At 34.2% G+C, this 24,686-nt stretch overlaps 1 protein-coding gene across 1 annotated transcript in view; it reads right to left on the bottom strand.

The window, feature by feature from the left end:
* LOC129740126 (homeotic protein deformed-like) overlaps positions 1-20,237 on the bottom strand; it is a 37,343-nt gene extending 17,106 nt beyond the window's left edge. The window contains exons 1-3 of the mRNA XM_055731740.1: positions 19,097-20,237; positions 13,952-14,052; positions 12,773-12,956 (exon numbers count right to left, since the gene is read on the bottom strand). Coding sequence (XP_055587715.1) covers positions 12,773-12,956; positions 13,952-14,052; positions 19,097-19,739 — 928 coding nt within the window. The 5' untranslated portion in view covers positions 19,740-20,237. The remainder of the gene's footprint in view (positions 1-12,772; positions 12,957-13,951; positions 14,053-19,096) is intronic.
* Between the last annotated feature and the right edge of the window lie 4,449 nt (positions 20,238-24,686).

Genomic DNA, 24,686 nt, shown 5'->3' with positions numbered 1-24,686 from the left:
TATGCCACTCTTTATAATTTAGCAAGATTTTAGCATATTTTTGTCATAGTTTTAACAGAACTTTTTCAAGTTCTTGCACATTTGTTATATATTTGGTCATTTTATTGTCAAATTTATGCCATATTTTTACCACATTTGTCATAGCTTTTTTAAAGTGTTATCAGACTGACATGATACTAAGAATTAAAACCTAATCATTTTCTGGCAATTGTTCCCCCCTACCGTCGGTATTCAAACCTGCAAAATTTGAGAAAAAAAATGCCCTTTAAGAAAAATGAAAAATGTTTTGCCCGATTGTATCATCGAAATTGCCTATTTTTCATAAAAGTTGGGTGGCACTTTCTAACTGGGATAGCAATTCTTCAAATCGATCGATGCGCGCTCTGGAATCGATATTATCCACTGCTGGAAAAATAATCTAACTGAAGAAATGTGTTTGTCAGGTTTTAGTGATTTTATTTCAAATTTTGTTGTAAATTTTTTGTCGAATGTTTGTCTTAATTTTAGTTCTGTCAGATTATTTGCCATTTTATTGTCAAATTTTTATCATGGTTTTGACATTTTTGTCTTAATGATGTCAAATTTTATACCATTTGCAATTTTTTAAGAAATTTTTGTCATTTTTTTTTTTAATTTTTTTGTCATAATTTTGTTTTATTTGTCATATTGTTTTTTACCACATTTGTTGTATTTCATTCAAAGTCCTGTCATTTGTCACTTTTTAGTTTGTCACAGTTCTTTCAGATTTTTGTCATTTGATTGTCAAATTTTAGTCATAGTTTGTTCATATTTTTGCCACAGTTTTGTTATATTTTTGTCATTATTGTTATTTTCATAACATTGGTCATGTTTTTGTACATTTTCTCAGTGCATTTTAATGTTTTTTTTTTACATTTTTTTGTTAATTTTTTTTAAGACATAGTCACTTTTTGAGCCCTTTCACTCTTACGATTTCTGTTGTTTACAACATTTTCTGTTGTTTACAACATTCTGAAGTTAAGTGGAGATCGCCATTTTGGATTTCAAGATGGCGTCGGACATAGAATTTGAACTTCTATACGTTCTGCCCCTTCATCCTATATATTGTGGGGGTTTCATGCCACCGGTAATTTATTACAGTTTCAGTTTGTGTCCAATGAAAATAAAATAAAACTGATGTATTTTTTGATAACCATTAGAGAAACGGCAATGACAATTAAATAAACAAACTTTCGAAAAACGATTTTACTAGAAATTATGATTTCCGATGAAAAATACCCGAAAGAATATTCATATTTTTTCAGTGTTTGTCCGGACGAACTCTGGATAAATTCGCGCGATCGAGCCAGTTCTTCGCTCGAAAACTCACAGTGGCATCACTTTTTTTCAGCATATTTCAATATGAAGCTGTTTTTCGCGCGAGTTGGAAACCCAAAAAAAGGAAAATCACCAGACAATCATCGTGGCCCAATCAACATCTCTCTTGTTAGGATCTTGATATGTAGTGGGTAACACTGCTGAAGGGAACAATCAAGGGAAGCAAATAAAATCGGGCAGCACCTTCATTTTGGATCGTCATTATCATCATCCTCGACATTGCCACCATTTCCAAATTGTGTGTTTTTTGTATTCCTCCTCCTTTCCTTTGCTTGACGAGTATGTTTTTTCCTCCAGTGTGCGTGTTGAACTGTTTTTTTTTATTATTTTTTTTTGTTGAACAGCTTTTCAGCAGCTAAGTTGCCATATTTCGTTTGCTCGCGTTCTTGTTATTATCGGGAATGGACTAAGTAGAAAATTTACTTTTTTATGCGTCTAGCTCGAGCTGATGAGTTGTTCCGAAATTTTGTTTGAGCATTTGGGAAATGTTATGTTCAATGATAGTAAAAATTTGCTTTAATCACTTTGCGAAATTTTGACATTCTTTGGTATACATTTTTTTCTGTTTTTTCTTACTAGGCCGAAACAAGCGTTAAACAGATAAAAATTACTCTCACCACATTTTTAACCCTAAAATTTTCCAGGACAGCTCAACCTCAACTAAACTTTCTTATCATTCAATGCCTTTCCCCCATTTTCGTTCTTCCATTCAGTGTAGTTTTCGGTTCGAAAAACTTTCTCATCTGTTACGATTGCCTTCAATCAGACTCCGATCAAAAAGTGTAGATTCTGGCGGACCGACTCTATCTGAGACAGCTCATCGAAACCATCGACCAGAAAACCACCCACCTACCTACTCGAGGAAAAGTAAAGCTGTCAGAAAAAGTTTCGATTTTCCCGATACTCGAGACACCAGATTGAGGAATATAAATTGATGTGTTTATGAAGCTGCCGCGCTGCCGAGTTTTTCTGATTGAGGAGCTGTTATTCGGACAAGTTTTTTTTTGCTGTCGGGGGCGGTTTGGTGGAAAAACTTTCCCTCCGGGCATCTTGGCCGAGTGTCAGTCTACGAGATTTCGGTAGTGTCACAGCTGTCGGTAATTGAGTGTCTATTACCGAGTACCTTCAGAACTTCTGTGCGAGAGGGATTGAGTCCGGGAAAAGTTTACCCAGTTTGATGGACTGCTGTTGGAAAAATTACTTCGAGCTTGTTACGGTTTGAATAATGAGTCTAGTCGAACTCTTGAAGCGTATGAATCCTTCAAAAGTTGGTATTGGACGTTGGAAATTGAAGAAAAACTCTGTTTTAAATGTTTCATTACTCCAATTATCGCTTGACGCGATAGGAAAAACAATCAAATTTTTCAAAATTGATCAGGCAATGTAAGAAAATGTTAAAAAATGACAACAATGTTACTAGAAAACCATAGAGAAACGTTTTTTTTCATTTTTTTTTTCAGATAAATCATGAATGTTGTTTTAAAAATATGTAAAGCTATGACCAAGTAATGCCAAAAAATGCCAAAAATGACAAAATGCCAAAAATGACAAAAATGACAAAAATGACAAAAATGACAAAAATGACAAAAATGACAAAAATGACAAAAATGACAAAAATGACAAAAATGACAAAAATGACAAAAAATGACAAAAATGACAAAAATGACAAAAATGACAAAAATGACAAAAATGACAAAAATGACAAAAATGACAAAAATGACAAAAATGACAAAAATGACAAAAATGACAAAAATGACAAGAATGACGAAAACGACAAAAATGACAAAAACGACACAAAAATGACAAAAATGACAAAAATGACAAAAATGACAAAAATGACAAAAATGACAAAAATGACAAAAATGACAAAAAATGACAAAAAATGACAAAAATGACAAAAATGACAAAAAATGACAAAAATGACAAAAATGACAAAAAATGACAAAAATGACAAAAATGACAAAAATGACAAAAATGACAAAAATGACAAAAATGACAAAAATGACAAAAATGACAAAAATGACAAAAATGACAAAAATGACAAAAAATGACAAAAATGACAAAAATGACAAAAATGACAAAAATGACAAAAATGACAAAAATGACAAAAATGACAAAAATGACAAAAATGACAAAAATGACAAAAATGACAAAAATGACAAAAATGACAAAAATGACAAAAATGACAAAAAATGACAAAAATGACAAAAATGACAAAAATGACAAAAATGACAAAAATGACAAAAATGACAAAAATGACAAAAATGACAAAAATGACAAAAATGACAAAAATGACAAAAATGACAAAAAATGACAAAAATGACAAAAATGACAAAAATGACAAAAATGAGACAAAAATGACAAAAATGACAAAAATGACAAAAATGACAAAAATGACAAAAATGACAAAAATGACAAAAAATGACAAAAATGACAAAAATGACAAAAATGACAAAAATGACAAAAATGACAAAAATGACAAAAATGACAAAAATGACAAAAATGACAAAAATGACAAAAATGACAAAAATGACAAAAATGACAAAAATGACAAAAATGACAAAAATGACAAAAATGACAAAAATGACAAAAATGACAAAAATGACAAAAATGACAAAAATGACAAAAATGACAAAAATGACAAAAATGACAAAAATGACAAAAATGACAAAAATGACAAAAATGACAAAAATGACAAAAATGACAAAAATGACAAAAATGACAAAAAATGACAAAAATGACAAAAATGACAAAAATGACAAAAATGACAAAAATGACAAAAATGACAAAAATGACAAAAATGACAAAAATGACAAAAATGACAAAAATGACAAAAATGACAAAAATGACAAAAATGACAAAAATGACAAAAATGACAAAAATGACAAAAATGACAAAAATGACAAAAATGACAAAAATGACAAAAATGACAAAAATGACAAAAATGACAAAAATGACAAAAATGACAAAAATGACAAAAATGACAAAAATGAAAAAAATGACAAAAATGACAAAAATGACAAAAATGACAAAAATGACAAAAATAACAAAAATGACAAAAATGACAAAAATAACAAAAATGACAAAAATGACAAAAATGACAAAAATGACAAAAATGACAAAAATGACAAAAATGACAAAAATGACAAAAATGACAAAAATGACAAAAATGACAAAAATGACAAAAATGACAAAAATGACAAAAATGACAAAAATGACAAAAATGACAAAAATGACAAAAATGACAAAAATGACAAAAATGACAAAAATGACAAAAATGACAAAAATGACAAAAATGACAAAAATGACAAAAATGACAAAAATGACAAAAAATGACAAAAATGACAAAAATGACAAAAATGACAAAAATGACAAAAATGACAAAAATGACAAAAATGACAAAAATGACAAAAATGACAAAAATGACAAAAATGACAAAAATGACAAAAATGACAAAAATGACAAAAATGACAAAAATGACAAAAATGACAAAAATGACAAAAATGACAAAAATGACAAAAATGACAAAAATGACAAAAATGACAAAAATGACAAAAATGACAAAAATGACAAAAATGACAAAAATGACAAAAATGACAAAAATGACAAAAATGACAAAAATGACAAAAATGACAAAAATGACAAAAATGACAAAAATGACAAAAATGACAAAAATGACAAAAATGACAAAAATGACAAAAATGACAAAAATGACAAAAATGACAAAAATGACAAGAATGACAAAAATGACAAGAATGACAAAAATGACAAAAATGACAAAAATTACAAAAATGACAAAAATGACAAAAATGACAAAAATGACAAAAATGACAAAAATGACAAAAATGACAAAAATGACAAAAATGACAAAAATGACAAAAATGACAAAAATGACAAAAATGACAAAAATGACAAAAATGACAAAAATGACAAAAATGACAAAAATGACAAAAATGACAAAAATGACAAAAATGACAAAAATGACAAGAATGACGAAAACGACATAAATGACAAAAACGACAAAAATGACCCCATGTATGCGACCTTCACAAGGGCCTGAACTTAAGTAATATTGGGGTTTGGTTAATATTTTGGAACACATTGCAACTATTTTCAGTATTTCGCTAAATCAACTAATTATAAAAATTTTGAACAAATTCATCCAAATCCTGAGCTTTAACTTTTTAAAAAAATTTGCAAAATATGATTGTTTAGATTTACGGGGGGAGTTATGAAGAAATAATTCACTAAACAAGATCATAGTTTGAAGCCAACCTTTTGAGTTGATTATGAAAAAATCATTTATGTCATAACAAATTTAATGCTGATACAGTGGTAGTCCAAAATATGAAGTTGTTCCAAAATAAATTTGCTACTCTACGAGATCATAGATGATAGGAAATTTTTTTTTCAAATTTTAAGCTTATTTAGAACTTAAAAATATTTTAAGATATTTCAACGCCAAATATTTAATTTGTAATCATAAAACCAAATAAAAAATTACCTCAACTTTTTTTTCAATGGATTCATAATTCATGCTGAAGAGGGTTAAGTTCAATTCAAAATTCCAACAAGCCCCCACCGAATGGGCGTCACTGCCAGGGGAACCGAATTTTATCGATTCCTCAGATCGCTAATGATATCGTGGTTGGTGTTCGAAAATGTGACATCAATCGGTCCTACCGCGCGCCAAAATGAACGAGCAACTTTCGGTTATTTGGAACAAATAACAAATGATCAACCCCCCAAAGTCGATTTTCACCTCCCGGCAGTTTGCAGCAGTCGAGGTGAGGCGCAAAAAAGACAGCAACAGATAAAAAGGAACCTGTCGCCGAACGCGGCGGAGGGAAGCGCATAAAATAAATTACCTCTAATTTATCACACGTTCAACAAACGGATAACAGCAACGAACACGTCAAAGCCTTTTCAAAAGTTAGTTTCGCGCGGTTGTTTTGAAACGGTCGTCGGTCGTCGGACGATTGATGGCCTCTGGATGGAAACTTCATTTGATGGGCTTTGATGAACTAGTGGCTGGCTGGTCGGGTCAATTGTTGTTTTGAATGCACTCGGTAATGCCCATGGAAAACAGTAAGAAAAACATGGAAAATACTTGACTTATGAGAAGTGATTAGGAACGCCTTTTGTCGCTTTTGCGGTTGAGTCGAGGCCGACCTAACTCACTGGGATCAGTGTTTTTGTAGTTCTTGACCTTCAGATGGCAGCAAGCTCGCTGCTGGATTTCGCCTTCCCTGGACCCGGACTCGAATCCGGACCCTGGAGAGGAGGTTGGCAACAACGAAATAGATTCTAATAATCACCAACCACACATTTGCGCCCCAGCAGGCAAAACATTACACCTTTTTCCTGGTTTTCTACTGGCAGCAGTGTCCTACTGCAGTTGATTAATCAGGGTCGATTCTCTCACAGTCAAGGTTTTTGTTGGAACCTTGAGACCTTCGGAATCACAGTGTGTGGCATTCTAGTTTGATGGGTTCCGGAAAATCAACAAATAGGTTCTTAAGTACGGTTAAGTGGCTCATTTGTAATGCATTCTAAAGGCATTTTTCATGATTCGAAATTTGAAAAATAGAACCTCTTCAAGCCGGTATTCGATAAATATTGATCTTTTTAAAAGATAAAAATTTGAGGCTTGTACAATACATACAGATACAATAGAAATTTATTTAGTTTGAATTGGAAAATATTCTAAAATTTCAAAAAATCCAGAAAAAATGATCTTTTCTTCTAAAGAATGTTTATCTATATACATATATATAAAGATGGATTTCTATCTGTCTGTTCCCTAAAGATTCGGAAAATACTGAGCCGATTTTCTTAAAACTTGGAGATGGGTGTTGTTAAGGCAAGGAAGCTTCCTATTACAGTTGAAGACCCCTCCCTCTTACTGGAAGGGGACCTCCAAAGCAAAAATTGAATGTTTGCATAAAATGAGATCAATCGAGCAAGTGGTACCAAATTTGGAATGGGAGGGTAATTGGCTACGAAAAATATTTCAATGAATGTTTGGAACCCTTGCTATTTTCCAAAGGGGAAGTAGGAAGGGAGAGTAGGGCTCTCTTACTATTTTTATCATAACTCTTGAATTCGTCAATCAAATTAAACCAGATTTGGCATGTGATACGAGAAATGTTTCATTGATTATTTGAGACCCCTCCCTTGTTCCAGTACTTTTTTTGTATAACTGGAGAAATAATTTGGCAAATTAATCTAAATTCGGCATGGAAAGATTTGTGGATAAGGAAAAGACTCTAGGGTAATTTGAGATCCCTCCCTGTGAGGAGATAGGAAGATAAGAGGGGTCTACCACACTTTTTTTTTTAAATTTCGAGAATTAATCAGTCGAGTGCACCGGAATTTCTTCTATTCATCTTTGTTCTTTCTGTCACATTGGCCAGGGTAGCTGTGGAATAAGAAGGGGCGGATTAAGCCTTCGGTGGCCCTGCGAAATTTTCTTTAGAAGGGAGGGGGGGGGGGGGGCTATGATTCGATTTTTTCTTTCATATGCCAACTGCGTAGGAGGTATCTTTCTGGTATCTTCAAATAAAATTACACATCACGTGCAACAAACAGTGCGAAATAGTTGAGCAACTTATCAAAAATAAAAACTCTGATTAGAGCTGTTAAATGCATCATTAAATTCGCTTTTAATATAGAATCTCTATTGAAAAAAAGAATTATCTGGTTTAGAAAAAATCAAGGATAGATTTTTATTTTGTTTTGAATTTCATCATAGATCGCAAGGTATGTGCTTTATCGATAGCAGAATAAATATTTCCATTTTAACAATTCATAAATAACATGACGATTTAAGAATTAGAAAACTAAATGAAAAAATAAAACATAAGAATTTCAATCAAATTCCATGGAGATATGTTATATGTATGTAAGAGTTTTAAAATTCTGAAACTAAAATAAGGTTTCATTCAGAACAAAAATTCAGTGAGTCAAATTAAAATCATTATTTCCAACCAATTTTCGAAAAACTAATTACAGGTGGAAAAAACCTTATATGTACAAACAGGGCCGTGGGAAGAATTGGCCCCCCTCCCCCCGGTCGGTGTTTGGTGACAAAATTCATCTTTTAACATTTTTGCTTTCACAATTACAAATAGTAAAAAAATGAAGTTTCCATATAATTATTCATGTTTGAGTTATTTTACATTAATAGTAAGGTATTTATTTTAATAACTATCTTTCGCAAATAGCTCGCCGAAAATAATCGACAATTTTTTTTCAATGATTTTTCAAAATAAATTATGGATTTGAAGAATTCATTTTAAAGAACAACTTTTTATATTAACTTAAATTAGAAAGTAGTAAGCTCTTTCTTTTTAACCACAATCATGACCATTTGAGGCATTGGTAGAAAATTATTAAATATTGAGAAATAAAAGTAAGAGATTAAGTTTGCGGTTCAAATCAGATTTATTTTCGACTCCTGTTAAATCGAATAGTTAGTTAGTTTAGTTTGAAGCTTTGTTTAAGAAAAATCTGCAATTTAAATTATTTGTGTAAACAAAAAAACAAAAAAATATATTCAATAAACAGTTGACTTTGATCTTGATAATAAAATACAATTTCTTTGGTCACAAAAAAATTATTATTAATTTATTTCATGATTTATTTTATATATGTATTTTCTTTTGGTTTGTGTTAAAACTAATTCTGATGGAATGTAAAATTTTAATTTTGAATCCAGTATCAAAACTATGAAACTGCGATCACCAGTAATTTGAATCTCTTATGAAGCTTTCACATAGATATTTAAATCTTGATTATAAAACTTAGCTGCGCACTGAATTTGAATTTTTAATTTTTATACCGCCTTTTGAACCTGAGTTCAAAATATGAATTCCGAGTTTGAAAAGATTTCAGAATCTTAATTCCAGATAATAATAATTCTTAATAATTATGCGCCAAAAAGCGAAATTTCGATTAGAATTCCAACCAGCACTATCTCATTTGAATTCTTAATTTTTGGTTTTCAATGTGAATTTATTCGAAATTTAACTTTAGAATCTAAATGAAATTTGCGTGACATGAAACTGTTTCAGATTTTACAATTCTGGTTGACCATTATGAAACTTTCTTTAGTTCAATTTCTGTATAAGAATTAAAAGTACAAATTTTAAATCTTCAAAATGGTATGTAATTTCAAATTTCTTTACATATTCCGAAATGTTGAGTTTCTAATAAAGAAGTTTGAAATGCAAAACCTAGATTCGAATAAGTATTTTTCCCAATGATGATCCAAATTGATGTTTAGTAAAATTAAACTGGATACAGAATCCGAATTCTCATCACAGACATCAAATTTATATGTTAATAGGAAAGTTAGGAACCACCAAATTTGAAATTATTCTAACCTAACTTAAGTTATGTAAGCTTCCCAAATATTTTTCCAAAAGTTTCCGGACCGTGCAAATCCGGGGCCAAAATTATTAGATTGAAATCATGAAGAAAAACACTTGACTTTTGTTTATCGAAATACATAAGTCTATTTTAAATCACATGTAAAAAATAAATTCACACTATCTTTGATGAAATTAATTTAAGAAATTCAAACTCAAATACATAATTTAAACGACTCAATTTAAATTTTTGTTTGATTCAGCAAATGAAGTGCAAAAACTCGGGCCAAATCTGCGCGACTTGACAAGCTTATTAAAATTCTGTATTCGGGGCTGAATTAAAAACAACAAATTAGAAATTTCTCGAAAAACTGTAGTAGAATTATTGACCTTGGGTAAGATTTCGAAGTTTTGGCTTGGGTTCTGAGTCGAGGTTGTTACACTTGAATCATTTTAGTCGTTCATCAAAATTTGATTAGGATTTGTATTTTTAAGCTTAGAGGAGAACATTTTGCATGGCGTTTTTGGACCCTCGTGCCTTCGGCCATGTGTACAAAACTTTTAATCAAAATTACAAAATCAATGCTGGAATTTGCATAATTTATGATACATAGTTCAATTGTTTATTGCGGTGTTATTGAATTTTATATCATTAATAATTCTCATCAGATAAAAAACAGATAATTTTGTCAAATTGCTTTTCCAATGTTACAAGAGAAAAATTTTATGCTTAAGAAAATTTGAAAAATGTACCTATGGAAAATGGTCAAATAATGTATTTTCTCGAAATTAGCTTCTATGCACTTTAATCCTTTTGCCTCACATGGTCTCATTTGATAACATAAATAAGTTCAAAATGGAAATTAAATGTTAAAAAAATAGATAAGGACTCCAAATGAGTTAAATTTCTTGAACAATAATCTCGAGTTCTAAAAATTCATAAAAACCCATAAAAAAAGAAAATGAACTTCAGTTACTGAAGAAACAACACAAGCCTTGAAGATCCCAGTTAAATGAATCTGGAAAAAGGTAAGATTAAAATCATAGAAATGTTCATGATAAGAGACTTACTCAATGCAATTAGCAATACAACCAATTCAACCATCAAATTGTGTTATATTTTTTTTTAAATTTATAGATTTTTTGAGCAAGTTTCATAAAAACAAACAGGAAAAGATTTTTGGAAGCCTGAAATGCTATTTCAAATAAATTGTAATGAAGTAAAATTTTTTTAAGTTTTTTTTTGTTGATTTTGTTGAATAATTCCTGGGTTTTGATATAATTTGCCCGGATATTGCCTGGATTTTTGGTCGACAATTTCTAAATCAAAGGCTCGAATTTTGCTATGTTTTTAGATAAAATAGCTTGGATTTGTCCGGTCTGGATTCATCCTGAAAAAATTCTAGCAAGCTTACCTTATCCACAACATTCAGCGTGAGATTCGTGGAGGGATGCTGTACAGCCAGTATCCACAAAACAAATCATCACTTGTGTTGCACTCCATTTCCCTCTATCGGCTACACGGACTAGGCCAGATAAAAAAAGATTGAGATTATCATATTTTCAATTAAATTGTTAAGAATTCCCACGTTCCAGTGAGGAGGTAGGTGGGGAAAAGTTGAGGTCACACACAATAACTCGAGATCTATCCGAACAAACGAAACCAAATTTTGCATAGGAATTTTTCTTTGGGTATGAGCACTATTCTATGATTATTTGAGACCCCGCTTTCTTTTATGACTCAGATAAGAAAGGGAGACGGGAGCCCCATATATTTTTGTTGCATATCTGTAGAATTAATCATACGAATGAAACCAAATTCAATATCGGTGGGTATTTAAGATCGAGAAATGTTTCTATGCCTATTTGGAAACCCTTTCTCATTCCAGTGGGAATATATATAGGGAAGAGGAGAGCTCTCATACAATGCCAAATTTAGCATGGGAGAGTTTGTGACTCCTCTCTTCTATTCAGTGGTAAAATAAAAAAAAAGAGAGAGGTGCACCCTTACATTTTTGGCATGGGAGGAGGCATTTTATACACCCAAGGAAGATGTTGCAAAATTTCAATGCCAATCGGTTCCAGCTATGTGCAGAAAATGCGCAGAAATGTGCGCCAAAGATGGTAATTTTGCATTCCAGTCTATTAGCAGAGTATTTAAATTATAGGGTACCGTAATCATGCGTGAACGTACCCCCGTGCCGAGCATAATGACGTAGTTGTTATGAGATTCTTCCATAGAAAAAAAAAATAAATCTACGTTTTTCGTCATTTGCAAAAAAAGTTCAGTAATTAGTGTTAAAGAACTAAAGCTAGTGTTGGAACAATTGATTTCAGTATGAAATATATTGAATAAAGAGCTTGGAATCATTCCAAAACTCGAATAAAAAAATAGTTACGAGAAAAGATGATTTATCAATTAAATATTTTACTGTTAATGAACTCGAAATTTGCGTGTTATCTAAATGATTTATTAGGAATATTGGATGAGTCTTCTTGCAATACTTTCCATTTTTAAGCTTACAATATGCTTAGAAATAGTTTCCAGTAATTACAATTTTCACCAAAATTTAGATATTTCCGAGGTTAATTCGCATTTTATGCAGAACTACAAACCAAATCGTATTTTTTTTAAGAAGCTCATAAATCTGGGAAGTCGAATTTATGCATTTGAGGACAGTGGCGTACAAATTACTGGCATCAAAAATATTTTTTATGGAAAAACTGTTGAATTCAATACAATGCTCGCTATTTTTCATAACAACTACGTCGTAATTCTGGAAATCTGCCAACCAATATGGCTGATGAGGTAACCTGTAATTTCGAAGAACTTTGGTCTATTAGCACTTTCATTTCAAGGTGTTGATTTTTAATTATGTAGATATTTATATATGAAATTTTGTTCTAACAAATCAAAAAATAAATCATTTTTAAAATTTCTATCAATTTTACAAGATGTATCAAAACACACCGGATCAGCTAGTTCTAAATAAATTTCATCATAATCGCCTTAATTATAGTTTGAACATCGAAAATATACTCACAGGCACCGGCGACGTGGATTTTCTTCATCCACGGATAGATGATACGCTCCCCATCGCTCGTCACATGGATTCCATCCTCGCTCGGGTCCACATCCGAGTCCAGATCATCCAGATCGCCGTCGTTCGAGTCCAGCTCGTCCGGCGATCGATCCAGCATCATCTGTTCCTCATCCAGATAGTCATCCTGCAGTTGACGATTGAAAAATGCATTATTGAAAGTTACCTACTAAATTTCAATGAAAAAATTCTGATGAACAGATTACTAGTAGATTGAATGGTTTTTGGATTAAATACTTCTATACAAATGTACGTTATTTGTGAAACAAGCAATTGAACCCCTTCATCCAAAATAATGGTTAATTTAAGGCATTTGTATGGGAGAGTGGGAATACTTAATTCCCTTTTCTTATTATATATTCTTTTTGAAAAAACTTACAACTCGCCATATTTTGCATTTTCTGACAGTGTCTTACTTCAAGTTTCTATGCTCTGAATTTGGAACGATACTTGAAACCGTAGACAAACTAGAAGCATTTTCGTGAGAGTGAAAAAAAATGTGAAATTTTTAAAGCTAAGGGAGACTTGATTCTTTATTCCGGGAGCTCTAATATTGGAATGAAAAATCGAAAAAAAAATCAAAATACAATATCACTTGACTATTTTGATCATGTTTTTTTTTCTCATTTCACAATTTAATGTCAGAAGAATAAAATTCCAAAACTATGTCTCAACCCTAGCGTCATTGCATACTTTAAGACACAATTATCTAAATGTAAAAGAAAATCAATTTTCTCAGCCCGTTTAGCCTAACAATTATGGGATAAATATTAGCTATTGGAAAAATAAAAGTATTCTCGTAATCATCAATAATCACGATTTATTTAGAAGAAAGATATACCTTTTTGAACTCTGAGGATCAATTGAACCCATAATGAACATTTTAGAAAAAAAAATTCTAAAACATGTTTTCTAGAACATTTGACCCATCATTCCAGTTTCGAGATATAGCTAAGCAATAAAGTATCCCCAGGGATCGAGTATCCTCATTCTCCCCTACACTTGAAAGTGTACCTACTACGAAATTATGTATGTATGTACCTAAAACTCATCAACGCTCAAGTACCTAAATTGTCAATAAATACCCTTTAATAAGCGTAAAAAAAGATGAGAGTTCCTTACCTGATCTGAACCGCCATCATCACATCTCAGTCTCAGTCCAATCTCGTGAAGCTGTTGCCCTGCCGGAACAGCTTCTTCTATCCGCCTATCCAATTTCATACCTGTGAAACGTAAAAGATTTTGATAAACTACATTTGCTCTTTGATAAATCATAAAATTGAAAAATAAAATGTTAATGAGATGGGGAAAAATGTGTTAAAATCGGTAAAAAATTGACAAATATTACAAGTTGAGTATTCTGGTTGTAAATTTTCGTCAAACACACATTTAGTTTTATGAATTCAGGAATTAGAGCATTCTTCGAAATATAATAGTTTTTTTTAACACATCTCTAATCAAAATGCTGTTTGCAGATGAAATTTTTTCATAATTGAAGCTATAAGAAAAATCAAACTAAAAGAAAATTTTCGTTATTGAAGGGTTAATCAAGGAATATTTAAATAAGGTAGTGTCGAGAGCCATATTGGATTTTTTTTGAGACGTCACAAAAACGATTGTATCGAAAATTTATGTGAGAATGGTAGGAATTTCAAAGAAAACCACGTTTAAGAACGAAATCGAATTCCAATTTCATTTTGATTTTGTTGTAAGGCCTCTATTTTTCTACAATATGAAGTTTTTTGGTCCTTTGAAGATTGCATTATGTTTTTTTTTCTTAGTTTTTTAATGAATGCAATGTCGCCTTGAAGCTAAAACGTGCAAAAATGAAGAAAATATCAGCTTCGAAAAGATCTAGCTGGTAGATATTGAGTGTTCAACTGATTGTAATGATTTTAATCCAACCGGTTTACCATATACAATTCTTATGTAGAACAATTATTTAACTAACATCAATTCATAATTGTTAACTCCGTTTACTAAAATGCCAATGAAAGGTTGTGGTTTTGTGTAAAAGAATATGTTTTTATCACTTTATTGTAATGAGGAGCTTAAACTGCTCCGACTTGAACATTTTCATGGAAGACTTTGAACTAATTTTAAAGTTTTGCATATTTCAGTGGTGAACATCCACCATTTTTCCAAACTTCAATGGTCGTTTTCAAAGAAAAATTATTCGAAAATGCAACTTTTTTTGCACCCAGCTCGAAAAGCAAGAATCTTTCTACAATAACATGTTTTCAAAGTGAAAAATTTCCAGCCGATTCATCGAATTATCATCGAAAAAAAAGTTTACTAGTAAATTAACAGGTTTTTCGAGATTGTGACGTCTCAGCCTGTACCAATACTAGAGCAGGGCTGCCTTGGCACTACCTTCTTTAAATATTCCTTGAGGGTTAATGATGAATAAGCAGCTCTTTATGTGTTGAGAATCTACTTGGTTGAATAATTCTACTGAATCAAAGCAATCGAAAGGTTCCCTTTAATTCAACCACGATATAAGAAAAAATCAGATAACCGTATTTCGATAACAACTTTTGTGATCAATCGAAAACGCTCATTGAAGAAGATAGTAAATTGCTATCAAAATACTGGTATCTGGTATCGAATAATGAATGCATAGATGGAAATTGATGAAATTTTCAGCGAAGTTTCTTAGTTATGTAATGTTTACATGTGCATATTTTGGTATTGTCTGTTGAGTGGTTTTCGGAATAGAGACCAATGAAGAAGTTTTTCGACTTTAATTTTTGGGCACCACGTGTGCCATCTATGATGTATACTATGAACCACCCTTTTTGCCAAATGCAGGCTTTTATTGATGACCAATCTAGTAGTTTGTTCTCCTTCGGCACAAAAACAACATATTTTGCTTTTTATAACTTCGCCGTAGTTTTTGCGTAATGGAACGATTCCAGATTCATCATGTCAATCGTTAAGGAACATCGACTGAATGGCAGCTTCAACAGATCATCAGCCTCCTCAAGTACTAGACATGTAATTTTTCCTTTTTTCATTTCCGAAACACCTAAGCGAGAATTTTCAACGAAAAGTTTTCAGCTGGGATCCTTCCAAGCGCCCGCTAACGAGTTTGTTTTGCTGTCCATATTTTGCGCATTATTTGACCACCGCATTTTGCTCATTTTACCGGTGGGCACCTTATTTACCCTGTTGAAGTTAAGCAAGCCTGTTTATTAGTCAGCTAGACGAACTAGTTCGAATAATTTATCTTATTTATCACTTGACCTATGGAAAATTTCGAATTGCGCTTGATAAAAGCACTCACATTCCTTAACTTCATGGAATCAAGTCAACTTTACTTATATTCAAAATTAAGCTCATTGTCATATCCTTAAGGACGTTTTTAATGATTTGCCATATGAACGTTGGTCGAATAGTTGATTTCCAGTTGATTTTGGGTCACTCCCTGAGATTTTCTTGGATTTTTCTCGATCTTGCTCAAAAGTATGTGTCAATGATTATCTGTTTTGAACGCTGTCTAGAAAACCACTTGACAAAATGTCATCAAGTTTTGTACACGTATACATTACATTATTAGTTAGCATAACTGAAAATTTTATCATTTTCCATCCATGCATTCAAAAGTCATTCTCAAAACAAAGTGTTGCATTTTTTTCGAATACACTCCTTAAACTATTTCAAATTATTGTCTCCTCACTTTTATGTTCCAAAGAAAACAATTCGAACAATATATGCATACAAATTTTACGAAACGGCCAAGAACTTGGAGTTTGGATTTTGATTTAGAATTTTTGTGCTGTAAAAAATATGTAGTTTACAATCATCTTATCAGATAATGAAAGAATTGAATTTTTAAAAGCCATCACATCTTATAATTACAGGCTCTCATTCCAAGTAGTGGAAGTCTCATATTTTGTTTGAAATACATTATTATTATTATTATTTATTTAAGACCTTTTAACCACCCGGGTTATTCGGGTCTATATATACTATTTAATGTTTTTGAATAATTTAACTAAAAAAACATCAGATCAACGTTCAAATACACAGTTCTGATTGAAACATTGTTCAAAGTTTGATGGAAGTCGTCCTACTGGGTTTGGCTCGGCAGATTAGAAAATTTGTCTGAAATCTATTTTTTCTTATGGATTATCAAGAAAGATTTTCATGTCAAAGTAAAAGTTTTAATTATAATTTAAAAAAATAAAACGTAGCTTCGAGAATGAAAATCATATGCATTGTCAACAAAACGCATCATATTGATACATAAATTTGTGCAGAATTAAATTTGGGTTAAAAGCCATAAACGAGAGTCATCCATATGAAGTGTTTTGATTAAATTTTGATTTCCTAAGGATATGCCTTCATGTAGAAAATTTACTTAACCCAGCAATTTAAAAAACAAAAATTTAAAAATTTGCATTTGTATTGAATTTAATTTAAAAACATTTATTAGAACAGATTTTACCGTTATTTTGAAAGCCCCCTCTTCCTTTTGAGTTGGTATGATATACTTTTTTGTTATAACCAGATAGTCTTGTCAAAGTGAGCAAATATTCCAACTTTTAGAATTCAACTCAAAAACTATTTGAGTGGCGAGATTTATTCTTAACTTCTTCTATTGATGATAGGATATACACTAAGGTTTTTTTACACGGTTTGATTTTTCTCATTTTTTCTAACACGGCTTCTTTTTACACGATTTTTTTGCCATGTATACGACTCTTCCACATGACTCTCGCGAATCAACACCTTTTTTGAGCGAAAATATTGTAAGTGCTATACGTTAACGACGGAATTCATACCGTGTAAAAAAAAACCTTAGCGTACGTCATTTCGGCGTATAAACAGTAGATTTGCCGTTTCATTTTTCTCAAATATTACAAAAACGGATTGATATAATCGAAAAAAAATCAGAGCATTCAAAAGCTCGTCGAAAACCGAATAAAATAGAATCAAAAAGTCAAAAATGTATCTACATACGTCACTTCGGTATATCACGGCCGGCAGTTGAGAAAACATGTGAAGCCTGCTGAGTTATCGAAAACTTTGGAAAAGTCTATATAAAAGTGGTCAAAATAAAAATTCAATTTGCTCCTGAACTGTGTTTATAGGGAAGAGTGGGGATACTTGATCCCCTTTTCTTATTTTCACCATATCTTTTTGGAAAAATTTAGCAACTCGCCGTCTTTGACATTTTCTGACAGCTTGTGACTTCAAGTTTCTATGCTCCAAAAACTAGAACGATACTTGAACCCGTTGATGAACTAGAAGCATTTTTGTGAGAGTAAAATAATTGCGATTTTTCTGAAGTTAGGGGAGATTTGATCCCCTATTGAAGGAGACTTGATCTTTTATTCAGGAAGCCCTAATCCTTGTATAAAAATCAAACAAAACCCCAAGATAGATTGTTAATTGACTATTTTTTTCATGTTTGTTCTCATTTCATAATTTTAATGTATAGCAGACATAAGAAGAAAATTCTATAACTTTGTCTCAACGCCAATTACATTGCATACTTAAAGGCGCTTTTTTTTATAATTAAGTGAAAATTAATTATTTTTGCTCTTTTCTTCAGACAATTCTTTGATAAATATTAGTTTTTGGATAAATATTAGTAATTTCGTAATCAGCAATCATAACAATCAATTCAGAAGAAGAATATGCCGTTTGGAAGGGGGATCAATTGTACCCATAATCAACATTTTAGAAAACTTTTTCTGATAAAAGTTGAGAGTTTTCCATTGCTTTGAAAATATGCCATTATGAAGTTCATTGTACGCTCGAACGATTGATACATTGGAACAAATATTTTTTTTCATAATTTTCCCATGTAAGGAACATTTTAAAGTGATGAAAAAAGATCTTCAAGTTACATTTTGTGAAATTTTTCAAACAAAGTTTAATTACTCAAACAATCATTTTGTTAAAATTTTTTAAACTACAAGAATTGTTATTTTGCTAATTTTGGCACATTTTTCTAGAACATTTAATCTTTGTAAGACATTCCAGTTTCGAGATATAGCTAAGGAATCAAGTATTCCCAGGGATCAAGTATCCTCATTTTCCCCTACCGGAATTCAATTAATATGCTAAACAAGCTTAACACATGCAAAACTCTAGTCCTTTTGACAACTTGGGCAGGTTTCTGATTCCCGTAATGTTTTGTAGTCACTGATTTCAGCTAGACTCATTAGGATTACTTTGTCCTAGAGGAGTTTAAGTGGCCAATTATCGAACCAACGCTGTAATGAGTAATTCGAGGAAATCGACGGTGGTCATTACCTAATTCTTGTAAACCTAATGCAGTATTGCTAACTTCGCTGACATCACACTGTAGCGGGACATCCATTAGCGGCTGATGATGATTGTGGTGTCCTCCTAGGCCGGGACTGCCATTACTGCCGTTGTTGGTGTTCGCAGCGGCCGCCGTCGCCGTTGCCGTGGCACTGTAATATCCGGCATAGTAAGACGACGTCGTATTGGACGACATGTATCCATTATTATTATTATTATTATTGGTGGTTTGATTTGGTGTCGAGTTGCCACCAGTTGGCGTGGATGGCTGCTGCTGGACGATAGGGGTGGGCGTCGAGATTGGAGTGGCCACGGGGTGCATCTGATGGACCGGCGATCCACCATACCCACTGTGATGATGATGGTGGTGATGGTGATGATGCGGATAGTAACCCATCCCATGATGGGCCGCGTAGGTGTTGTAACCTCCATTAGCATTCTGACCGCCATTATGGTGCAGCAGATCGCTCTGGGCATGATGCAAGTAGTCGTTTCCGGCCTGCGTAATGCCCGGCACATTACTGTACCCATTGTGAAAGCCATATTCGTCTGCCGGGGGAAATTTTGGTTCGATGTTTATTCCCATGGACTGGAGATGCGGGTGCGGGTATCCCATTAGGAAAGAACTCATTTTTCGATTTTCATCAAACTATGTTGGTAGAAATTGATTTCCTTTCGCTTCTTGCCTATAATCACTTCTTTTTCACTACACAACTACAAACTTTCGTTAACACTTTCGTTATGCAACCATCATTTTCCTTATTATGGTTATTTTTTACCCAAACAGAACGACAAACATCACCAACCACTATCTAGCATTGCTTCCCACACAACAGCAAATCATCAGCTAATGCAATTTATCATTTTCATTCATAAGATTACACACGGGCAAAATGCCACCCACAACAACCCCCACACTAACCCCAAAAACCGAAACAGAAAGAAGAGGAAAACGAAATCGCAAAACGAGGGGCACAACCGATTAATGATGCTTTGGAGCTTATCAATTAAATTTTGCCGACGCTGTCTGAATCTGTAATCCCGACGTCACAAAACGCGACCCGTAAATTCACTCGCTTTAACAGAACGGAATCGTAAACTCTGGCACCCCAAACACGTCCGACGCGATCGACCAACTTCTTTGTTGTGGGGCCCCCCAACGAATTGAGGTAAACAAAACAGTCCGATCGGTCCCGGTTCTAGGTTTTCTTGTTGTTATTCTGCTGTTGGTGTTGGTGTGCTCCTCGTCCAACGAAAGCAAAGGAACAAAAGTAAAACGTGAACGATGACGAATCAGGTTTGGTTGACTTGGCTCCGCCCATCGGATCGGAATGGATGACGGACGACGATGCTCTGCGCCATACGGAGAAACGAGAAGGATGGCTTCCACCAGTGTGTTTACGAACGTTTGCGAGTGGGTCAGTGTTGCCATCACTGGGCGAAGTGCTTACGGGTTCGCTTTGAAGAAAAGTATTGCAGTTGCCAATTTAATTCTGAAGATTCTAGCACTTTTCCTCGAACATGACTCATAAGCAGTGTTACCACATCTTAATCTGTACTTTCGAGCAAAAAAAATTCTTTTTCATCTGTACTTTTTTGACAAAAATCTGTACCAACGATATATGAAAACTCAGTGCAATTAACACAATTTTTTTCAGTTTTAAAACTCTATTGTTTGTAATAGATAAAATTTCGAATATTTCTACCATTATAGTCTCTGAAACCAATCTCTCTGATAAACCATAAATATTTCATTAAGTCAGTATCACTGTACATACATTACATCAAATGCCAAAAATCTGTACCAAGTTTTAAAAATCTGTCATCTGCACGTACAGAATCTGTACCAAAAATGAGTCCGAAAATCTGTACCTTCCTAGATTAAACCTGAGCATGTGGCAACCATGCTCATAAGCTTCCGCATAGTTGCATTACCCACCATTTTCACCACTTTTGGTCAATCTTTTTTAAATTTTCCTATATCATTTGCTGGTTTTATGTATTTTCGTAGTTTTCGTAGGTCAAAGCCGAAAAAGACTAGATTGGCCGTATCTCGGGGCAACTTGGCGGATTCATATTTTTGGCACAAAACAGATATTTTGGCTTCTGTACCACCCTAGTGTGTCTAGCGCGTAATGCAATGATGCCAAATCGGGCCAAAATATAACGGGACCATCATGCTCCTTGAACATCGGCAATAATCGCTTCTGGAGACATTCTTTGATATATGTAGTTCTGGGTGTTCATTGTTCCCGATGTGACGTGCGGGCTAGATATTCTGCCGCACTCGCAAATTGTCTGTCACACCATCACTTTCTCTTGCCATTTTTTTTCGGTGAAAATGGCCTTCTCTGTTTCGGGGATATCCTATAGTCCAATCCGGTTCTATAGTCCAATTTTACATACGTTTCATCGTCCAGTTTGTCTGTGAACTGTCGACTGAATGGAAACGGAAATGCATTATGCGATTATCGCTCAATCGAAGTCGTCGCTAATCACTTGCCTGTTGGAGTCCCGGACGAACCGAAATTAGCACATTGGAAGCCCCCGAGCCCTTCGTCACAGTCGCGCAGTTTCCAGCCAGCGTCACCAGTCGTCCCGGCCCTGTGTTCGAAGAAGGCAACGGGGCTCTCCAGCCTGTGCTCTCAGGCAAGTACCAATTTTTAAATTCTGATGCGTTTAGTGATCGCCCCTCGCCTTGCAGAGTCCGCCCCTGATGATGGAAACTTTGCTGACGGTGTACGCATATACTACCAGAATGTTCGTGGCTTGAAATCGAAAATTTCGGAATGTTTCGTTTCCACATCAGAGCTCGATTACGACATCTACGCTTTCACCGAAACCTGGCTTGATGCAACAGTACCATCCAGCCAACTATTCAGCCCGGATTACACCGTGTTTCGATGCGACAGGAATGGCTCTAACAGCTGTCGTAGTCGGGGTGGAGGAGTGTTAATAGCCGTTTCATGTAAGTTTAGCTCATCGATATTCACAATTTGTAATTCCGGTAGCATTGAAAATTTGTGGGTAAAAGTGTCCTACGAACAAAGTTCACTTCTGATCGGTTATCGTACATCCCTCCTGAAAGAAGTCAGGATACCTCAGTATTAGAGTTGCATGTTGAGACATTATCAGAAGCAAGATTGAAACAGCCATTGTCCGGTATTATTTTCCTCGGTGATTTTAATCAATCACAGTTATCGTGGGTTCCTAGCGGTAGCAACAATTTGGTGTCGATCCTGCTTCAGTACTAAATATGGCGAGTGCTACTTTTTTGGACGGAACTGTATTGAACGGGCTTCATCAACGAAACGGCGTAAAAAATTTTCAAAATCGGACGTTGGATTTGATTTTACGGATGACTCATCTTGAACAGCCCCGTAATTGAAGCAAGTTATACCGTGGTACTTATAGACGTATACCATCCTGCGCTTGAGTTCAACATTGCATTCCCGAGTCCGGTCGCTTTTGTTGAGGCTTTCGAACCATCTGCACGTGACTTCCGTCGTGCTGATTTCGATCTCATGAACCTGTGTCTATCTGAAGTGGACTGGACAAATCTCCAAAGATATACAAGTGTAGACGTAGCTGTTAGTTCATTCTGCGCAATTATGGACGACGTTTTTGACAAATCTGTGCCCATGGTTCGACCTCCGCTTAGACCTCCTTGGACTAATTCTCGCTTAAAACGACTGAAACAGCTGCGCTCGAAATTGCTTCGAGCATTTACTAATTCTAGATGCCCATTCATGAAATCTAAACTTAATGATGCTACCAGAAAATATCGAATCTACAATCGATTATGCTATCGCCGTTATGTGAATCGGACTCAAAAAGCTTCGTCGGAACCCTAAAAAATTTTGGAATTTTGTTAAATCCAAAAGGAAGGAATCTGGCCTACCTGCGGAGGTACATTTAGATAACAGAATTGCAAAATCATCTGCTGACAAATGTAACCTTTTTGCAACGCATTTCTCCAGCATATTTCAAGTCAATCGCCAACAGAACAACAAATTAGCGCAGCCGTGACACGATTGCCTACCGATGTGTTGAATCTCGACGTGTTTGCTGTTAGAGAGGATATGGTTTTCGCGGCTATCAAAAACTTAAAGTACTCTACCTCAGCCGGCAGGATGGAATACCTGCGTGCGTGTTGAAAAAGTGTTGCACTATACTTGTTAAGCCCTGACTTATATTTTTAATCAGTCTTTACAACAACATCGGTTCCCCTGCCACCTGAAAAGATCTTTCATGAGCCCAGTCTTCAAAAAGGGTGATAAGCAAGAGGTTCGCAATTATCGTGGTGTCACATCACTAGCTGTCTGCTCGAAGGTCCTAGAGAGGATTGTCAACGATGTTATGTTTGCAGCCTGCAGGAACTGGATCGGACAATCAACACGGTTTTTTTCCGAAACGTTCGGTAACATCTAACCTGGCAGTGTTCACATCATCTTGCATATCTAATATGGATTGTGGCAAACAAGTCGACGCAATTTACACGGACATCACTGCGGCGTTTGACTCAGTTAATCACTTAATTTTACTTTTAAAGCTAGAACGCCTGGGATTATCTGAGAGATTTTGTGCGTGGATCAGAAGCTATTTAACAAATCGTCGTCTTGCTGTTAAAATCGGAACATATGAATCTTCAGATTTCATTCCGACTTCAGGAGTACCACAAGGAAGTAATTTGGGCCCTTTATTGTTCACCCTGTTCTGCAATGATATTAATATGCTGCTTTTTGGATGCGGAGTACTTATGTACGCGGATGATTTGAAAATTTTTCTGAACGTTAACAGTTTGACAGATTGTCAGATTCTTCAGCAATTCCTCGATACAGTAGTGAACTGGTGTGCTGTCAACCTACTGGCCTTAAGCGTTTCTAAGTGCTGTATCATAACATTTGGACGCAAGAAACTTCCATTTTTGTACGACTATTATATCCATGACGAACTTCTACATCGTGTTAATCAAATAAAGGACCTTGGCGTTGTTTTGGATAGTCATATGACATTCAAGAAACACTACTCTGCTACACTTGAAAAGGCCAATCGAATGCTGGGGTTTGTCATGCGCCTGAGTAAAGAATTTACAGATCCTGTTTGTCTACGAGCTCTGTATTGCTGCCTGGTTCGTTCAATATTAGAATCTGCAAATCTGGTGTGGTGGCCATTCGAAACTACATGGGTGGCGCGTTTTGAAGCGGTTCAACGAAAATTCGTACGTTATGCTCTGCGTGATCTACCGTGGGATAATCCTCGAAATCTGCCACCTTATGCACAACGCTGCGCTTTGCTTGGCCTCCACACGCTGTCGAATCGCCATGATATTAGCCAATCAATGTTTGTGGCGAAAATTCTCAAAAACGAAATCGATTGTTCTTGGATACTTTCGCGCTGTCATATTTATGCTCCAGAAAGAACCCTGCGAAATCGTGACTGGCTATCACTGGAATCAAGAAATACGCGCTATGGTAGCAATGACCCCCTGCGTTCTGCAAAAGTAAGCTTCTTACGCAATTATGCTCTCTTTGACTTTAATATCTCAACTGCAACCTTTAAACGCTTGATCGAATCC

The sequence above is a fragment of the Uranotaenia lowii genome, chromosome 1, assembly GCF_029784155.1.
Source record: "Uranotaenia lowii strain MFRU-FL chromosome 1, ASM2978415v1, whole genome shotgun sequence".
NCBI classification, from domain to species: Eukaryota; Metazoa; Arthropoda; class Insecta; order Diptera; family Culicidae; genus Uranotaenia; species Uranotaenia lowii.
This window is presented reverse-complemented; position numbering and strand designations above follow the sequence as displayed.